This window comes from Nyctereutes procyonoides, unplaced genomic scaffold (genome assembly GCF_905146905.1).
Source record: "Nyctereutes procyonoides isolate TBG_1078 unplaced genomic scaffold, NYPRO_anot_genome, whole genome shotgun sequence".
Lineage (NCBI taxonomy): Eukaryota > Metazoa > Chordata > Mammalia > Carnivora > Canidae > Nyctereutes > Nyctereutes procyonoides.
Window position 1 is genome coordinate 119,371,988 of NW_026575125.1, and position 6,728 is coordinate 119,378,715.

Below are 6,728 nucleotides of genomic sequence, written 5' to 3' on the forward strand. Positions count from 1 at the left end.
AAACCAGGTGTCATGCACAAAGGACAATGGAAGGACTCAGCCCTGCAATTGCCCCAGCTCGGTGTCTGGAGAGGGAGTTTCCCGGTGGAGCCCAGCGGACACTCCCAGTTTAGGAGATGGAACTGAAACTCCGAGGGCCCAGAGTTGGCAGGGCGGAGGGCCCGGGGAGCAGTGCAGGGAGAGAAGCCTTGAGTGAGCAGCTGGCCTCAGCACAAGTGCGTGAGGAATCTACCCAGGGTGGGGGTGAGGACCATCTAGACGAATGAAAGGGAACTTTGTCCAGTGCTCAAGCAGGACAGCGACCAGTATCTGGCCCCACCACCAAGAGGGCAAACCTCACAATTCGGGAGGCATCAGGCAGGCCACCTACAAAGGTGTTGCCTCAGCAAGGTGTGGGAGAGAAAGGCTTCCCACATTGAGCCATTCTGGCCCCATCCCATGCAAGAAATCTTCAAGGACTCAAAAGGATCAAACCGTTCCTGGTAACTTAACAACATCGCAGAATAAAGCTCACAAACCTATTTGGGAGACAAAGGTATCCGACCGCCAAAGAAAAGCCTGTCTGGCATCCAACCTAAAATTACCAGGCATGCAGACAACCAGGGAAATCCAACCTACAAGCAGGAGACAAATTCTTCACTAAAAGGCACCCAGACTGGAGGGCATGTGGGTGGCTCACTGGTTGGGCATCTGCCTTCGGCTCAGGGTGTGACCCTGGGGTCCCGGAATCGAGTCCCACGTCGGGCTCCTTGCATGGAGCCTGCTTCTCCCTCTGCCCGGGTCTCTGCCTCTCCGTGTGTCTCTCATGAATAAATAATCTTTAAAAAATAAAAAAGATACACATATTGGAAAGGAAGAAGTAAAATTGCCTTTATTGTGAGGAAACACGGTCACCTACGGAGAAAATCCCACAACATCCACCGAAGAGCTGCCAGGCATCCTGGGCTTGGTAAGTCTGCAGGACACAGTATTTTAGAGGGAGCACATTCCTTCCACCAAAAAGCTCCAACAGTTGTCACAGCAGGCTTCTTCACTCAGCTAAGCCCAGTCAGCCACAAAACTCTGATTTTACTGTTTCTGAGTTGTTTGCTCTTTTCATGCAGACTATGTATTTTAGATAATTTTAAAAATATTTTACGTATTTGACAGAACACGCACACAAGCAGGGAGAAGGGGCAGAGGGAGAGGGAGAAGTGGACTCCCCTCTGAGCAGGGAGCCTGAGACATGGGGCTTGACCCCAGGACCGAGATCATGATCCGAGCTGAAGGCAGATGCTTAACCGACTGAGCTACCCAGGCGCCCCTACTTATTTTTAAAGATTTTTATTTATTTGAGGGAGAGGGAGGAGTCCGATGCCAGATCCATCACAGGACCTGGAGATCATGACCTGAGCCAAAGGCAAACAGTTAACCCACTGAGCCATCTCGTGCAAACTAATTAAAAAAAAAAAAATCGGCCAAAGGGCTAGTGGTGACAGGTGTAGGAAAACCAGCATTCTGGCGAAGGTACATTTTCTGGAGAGTAACTTTGCTCTTTTTAAAAAGATTTTATTTTTTATTTATTTTAGAGAGAGTGGGAGAGGGATCCCTGGGTGGCGCAGGGGTTTGGCGCCTGCCTTTGGCCCAGGGCGCGATCCTGGAGACCCGGGATCGAATCCCACGTTGGGCTCCCGGTGCATGCAGCCTGCTTCTCCCTCTGCCTGTGTCTCTGCCTCTCTCTCTCATTCTGTGTGACTATCATAAATAAATAAATAAATAAATAAATAAATAAATAAATAAATAAATAAATAAATAAATAAAAGAGAGAGTGGGAGAGTGCAGGAGGAGCGGAGGGAGGGGGCCAAGCACACTCCATGCTGAGCATGTAGCCTGGTGCAGGGCTGGATCCCAGGACTCTGAGATCATGACCTGAACCGAAATCAAGAGTTCAACACAACTGACTAAGCCACCGAGGTGCTGCTAAGTTTGCACTCGAGTGAAAGTTTTAAAAAATAGTGGGGTGCCTGGTTGGCTCAGTCAGCTAAGCATGACTCTTGATTTGGCAGCGTTGTGGGGCGGAGGCCAAGCTGCACTCCATACTCAGCAGGGAGTCGGTTTGACATTCTATCTCAACATCTGCACCCCCCACGTGCTCTCTGTCAAATAAATAAATCTTTTTTAAGATCTTTTTTTTTTAATTTTTTTAAATTTATTCATGATAGGCACACAGTGAGAGAGAAGCAGAGACACAGGCAGAGGGAGAAGCAGGCTCCATGCACCGGGAGCCCGACGTGGGACTCGATCCCGGATCTCCAGGATCGCGCCCTGGGCCAAAGGCAGGCGCCAAACCACTGCGCCACCCAGGGATCCCTTTAAGATCTTATTTATTCATGAGAGACACAGAGAAAGGCAGAGACACAGGCAGAGGGAGGAGCAGGCCCCATGCAGGGAGACGTGGGACCTGATCCTGGGTCTTCAGGGTCATGACCTCAGCTGAAGACAGACGCCCAACCAGTGAGCCACCCAGGCGTCCCTGAAATAAATAAATCTTTAAAAAATAGTAAATATTTAAGCAAGTAATTCTATTTCTATTAACCTATCTTAAGGAAGCATCATTCATGCCAAGACTCACATGCAAGAGCTGCACTGAGTCCTTACTCTAATCTGGCAAAAAGTCGAAGAGAACGTAAACGTTCAGTCATGATAGTGCATGTTTCACGCACCTGTTCGAGAAGGTTTTCAAAGGTTTTACGGAGAAACTTACGTTCGGCGGAGACTCTCCGGGACACGCACACAGTACACGCCCGTATTCCTGTGGGCGTGGGTATAGCGCCGGGGGTAAAACCAAGGGCGCGTCCCAACAGGTCCGCAGCCGCAGATACTCAAGGACACAGCCCACAGGCTGCCGTTTCCCGAAACGGTCTTTTTAAAAGAGATTTACTTATTTGCGAGGGTACGCGCCTGAGCAGAGAAGCTGAGACGCGGAGCTCCCGCGAAGGGGCACTGGACCCCGGGCCCAGGCAGCCGCTTCACCCATGGAGCCAGGCCCGCCCCGCCCCAGCTGCATCCCGTCACCTTCAGCTCCGGGGTGTCGGCCTCCCAGGGGCTCCTCCGCACCCTGAGGTCAAAGGGAGGTGTACCCGGAGGCGGGGCCGCGGCCCAAGGGACAGTGCGCGTATCTTAGCAAACATCACATTTATTTTCTGCAGTCACAAACACTGGGGCGCCCAACGAAACAAAGGGACCCCGGGGGCCACGAGGGCAGGACGAACAGAATGCGGGGGGGGGGTGCTGCTCTGGTAATGGCTGCCCCAGGAAAGGGCAGCAGGTGAGGCCCCTGCCCCGCGCCGGCTCAGCGGGTGGCGGGAGGCCCGAAGCGCTGCATGGTCCGCATCACCAGGGAAAGCTGGTCCAGAAAACTGATGATGGAGATTCGGAGGAGACGGGGGTTCGTAGCTCTCCAGCGGCTGGAAGCGCAGCAGACACGGCCTGTGGGACCTGGAGGCGCCGCCCCCCGCGCCCGGACACCCCCCGGGCGCCCCCGGCCCAGGCCCGCACCGCAGCCCGGTCCCCGGAAGAAGGCCGCACCCAGGCGGGGTGTCCCCGAGTCCAGCGGCGCGCCCGTCCTGGGGACCCGCCCCCCCCCCCCCGCCCCTTCCCGCACTTACACCGCCAGGACGCTGCCTCTCACGGTGAGCTGCTTCTCGACGGCCCCTCCGTGGGGCTCGGCGTCGGGGGCCAGGGACCCGCAGGCGATCTCTGCCTCCACGGCCGACGGGAAAGGCACGCAGAAGGCACTGGGGGCATTAGTCAAGGGACCTCCGGCAAGACCTGGCGCCCCGGGCCCTGCTCGGCCGCGACCCCTGTCCCGGGCCACCCCGCCCCCTCCTGCCCCGCCCCCCGCCACGCGATCGCCCCTCTCCCCTCCCCCCCGCAGCCTCCTCGTGGGCGTCCCACTCCCAACTCGGCCCCCCACGCGGCGCCCCTGCGCCCCCACGTGCTGTGCTGGCTCTCTCCGCGGCAGCCCCGGCCCGGCCCCCAGCCGCCCCCACGGCCGCCCCTCAGGCACCGCCGCTCCCCCAGCCGCCCCCCCCCCGGCACCGCCGCCCCCCGGCACCGCCCCCCCCCCCGGCACCGCCGCTCCCCCAGCCGCCCCTCAGGCACCGCCGCTCCCCCAGCCGCCCCCCCCCCGCACCGCCGCCCCCCCCGCCGCCCCTCCCGTCCGCCGCCCCCCCCAGCCGCCCCCCCCCGGCACCGCCGCCCCCCCCCCACGGCCGCCCCCTCAGGCACCGCCGCTCCCCCACGGCCGCCCCTCAGGCACCGCCGCCCCCCCCGCCGCCCCTCAGGCACCGCCACCCCCCCCCGCCGCCCCTCAGGCACCGCCGCCCCCCCCAACCGCCCCTCAGGCACCTCCGCCCCCCGTTCCCCGCTCAGGCTCCGCCGCCCCCCGCCGCCCCCCGCCGCCCCCCGGCCGGCTCGCGCAGGATACAACACGTAGGTGCGGCCGCCCGACCTTCCAGCCGTGGCGGCGGCGTCTCCGCCGGGCCTAGGGGCGTGCCGGGGCCGCGTGACAGGCGGGGCTCTGCCGAGGGCAGCAGCAGTCGCCTCGCCCGCCCCGCCGGGAGAGCTGGGGCCGTCCGCGCCATCGTCCGCGCCTTCCACGCCGCCTCCCGCGCCTGCGTCTGCCGCCTGCATGGCCGCCGCGCCCCGCCTCTGACTCCGCCCCGAGCGAGCGCCGCCCGCCCGCCCTCGACGCTGCCGGCGACCGACTGAGGCGGCTCCGGAGCCCCGCCCCCGGCCCCGCCCCCGGCCCCGCCCCCGGCCCCGCCCCGCGCCTGCGCACACCGGCCCGGGGGGCTGCGGGCGCCCGGCAGTTTCCCGCCAAACGGAGGCAGCGGGGGCCGCGGGGTCGCCGCGCTCCCTCGCGCAGCCCCGCCGCTTGCCGCTCGCCGCAGCCCCGGGGCGCCTGCCCTCCCCGCGGGGCTCGGGGCCCGTTGCCCCCCCCCGTCCCTTCCTGGGGTGCAGTGTCCCCAGACAAACGCTGTGCAGGGGGCTGGCAGGTGCCCCCCCGAGCGGTCGGAGGCCTTCTGGGCCCCCCCCCCGGAGGCCCACGGTGACCTGCCAGCACGTTCAGGGCTCTGGGGTTTGTACGGACGCTCTACCCCCACCGGGGCCCGAACCTCAGCGCCCCCAGGCCAAGGGTCGCAAGCGACCGCCCCCCCCCCACCTGCCAGCCGCCTGCGCGCCCCTGCCCGGCAAAACGGGTGTGTAAGGGGACACGAAACGGCCCTGGCGGAGTGTCGCGTCCGTTTTCTGTGTTCCCCCTTGGGGAATCCGGACGGGGGACACGCAGCGGACCTGTGTCATCCTGCTGGATGGCCCCCTCCACACAGCCTGGACGGCGACCGCTTCCACCCCTCTCCATTGCAAGCCCCAAGTGGAAGCCACGATCTTTCCCTCAGTTCCTTCAACAGCTTCCTGACTGCTTTTCTACTATTTTTGCTCCTCTACAGCCCATTTTCTACACAACAGAATTGCCTCTTAATTTTTTTAAAAGATTTTATTTATTTATTCATAGAGACACAGAGAGAGAGAAGGGCAGAGACACAGGCAGAGGGAGAAGCAGGCCCCACGCAGGGAGCCCGACGTGGGACTCGATCCCGGGTCTCCAGGATCACGCCCTGGGCTGCAGGCGGCACTAAACCGCTGCGCCACCGGGGCTGCCCTGCCTCTTAATTTTTGATATAAATCACAGCACATTGCATTCTTGTTTAACATCCTAAAATGATGTCCTGTTACCCTTGCAATCACATCAAAACTCCTTGATGTCATTTAGAAAATCTCTCTGGGGGGCTGCCTGTGTGGCTCAGTTGGTTAAATGGTTTCAGCTCAACTGAGGGGGACACTTGACGGGATGAGCACTGGGTGTTATTCTGTATGTTGGTAAATTGAACACCAATAAAAAATAAATTTATTAAAAAAAATGGTTTCAGCTCAGGTCATGGTCTCAGAGTGGTGAGATCCAGCCCGGCGGAGGGCTCCACGCTCAGCAGAGAGTCGGCTTGCCATTCTGATTCTCTCTCCGCCCCACCCGCTCTCAAAAATGAATCAGTAAATCTCCAAAAAAACCCAACTCTGTGTGACCTGAGTTCCCAGCTTGTCCATCCTCTACCCTCAGCTGTCTGCTCCCACATTTTCTATACCCTGTGTGGCCTTTTCTTTGCTCCTGACCAAGGGTGGCCTACCCCTACCTCTTTGCATTTTGTCTTCTATTTGGAGGACTCTGTCTACAAACTTTCCCATAGCTGGCTCCTCCTTGTCATTAGGATCTTGACTCCAGTGTCGCCTTTAAGCAGACTCCCTGATGAGCAGGAAGCCCGACATAGGGCTAGATCCCAGGACCCTGGGATCACAACCCGAGCTGAAGGCAGACCTTAACCGACCAAGCCACTTAGGTGCCCCAATTCAGGTGACTTTTAACTCATCTTTCTGCTTGTATATCCCTTCAGGGGCTATATTCTAAGGCCAAAAGAAGGCCTTCTGGGTCACCAATCTAATATATTACCCCCAGGTATCATTCAGTACATTTGCCCATTTCACTCTACTGCATAGCATTCATCATAATCTGAAATGATAATCTTGTGTTCTTCTGTATCGTTCATATGTCTCTCTGGTTCCTTTTTTTGTTGTTGTTCTATGCAGTATCTTTTTTTAAAGATTATTTATTTTAGGGAGAGAGAGCCCAAGCA

At 59.2% G+C, this 6,728-nt stretch overlaps 1 protein-coding gene across 1 annotated transcript; it reads right to left on the reverse strand.

The window, feature by feature from the left end:
• Positions 1-3,159: 3,159 nt before the first annotated feature.
• LAGE3 (L antigen family member 3) lies at positions 3,160-4,706 on the reverse strand. Its single transcript, XM_055338455.1, has 3 exons — positions 4,469-4,706; positions 3,648-3,776; positions 3,160-3,446 (listed from the first exon to the last, which is right to left on the reverse strand). Exons 1-3 carry the CDS (start codon positions 4,672-4,674, stop codon positions 3,332-3,334), a joined length of 450 nt encoding a protein of 149 aa, XP_055194430.1. The 5' UTR covers positions 4,675-4,706; the 3' UTR covers positions 3,160-3,331.
• Between the last annotated feature and the right edge of the window lie 2,022 nt (positions 4,707-6,728).

Excerpts from the sequence above, each read along its gene's own strand:
- LAGE3 (XM_055338455.1), bottom strand. The coding sequence starts at position 4,674 with ATGCAGGCGGCAGACGCAGGCGCGGGAGGCGGCGTGGAAGGCGCGGAC. Across the intron at positions 3,777-4,468 it reads GGCGGCCGCACCTACGTGTT|TGCCTTCTGCGTGCCTTTCC; the intron begins GTATCCTGCGCG and ends TAATGCCCCCAG. Across the intron at positions 3,447-3,647 it reads AGAGGCAGCGTCCTGGCGGT|CCGCTGGAGAGCTACGAACC; the intron begins GTAAGTGCGGGA and ends CTGCGCTTCCAG.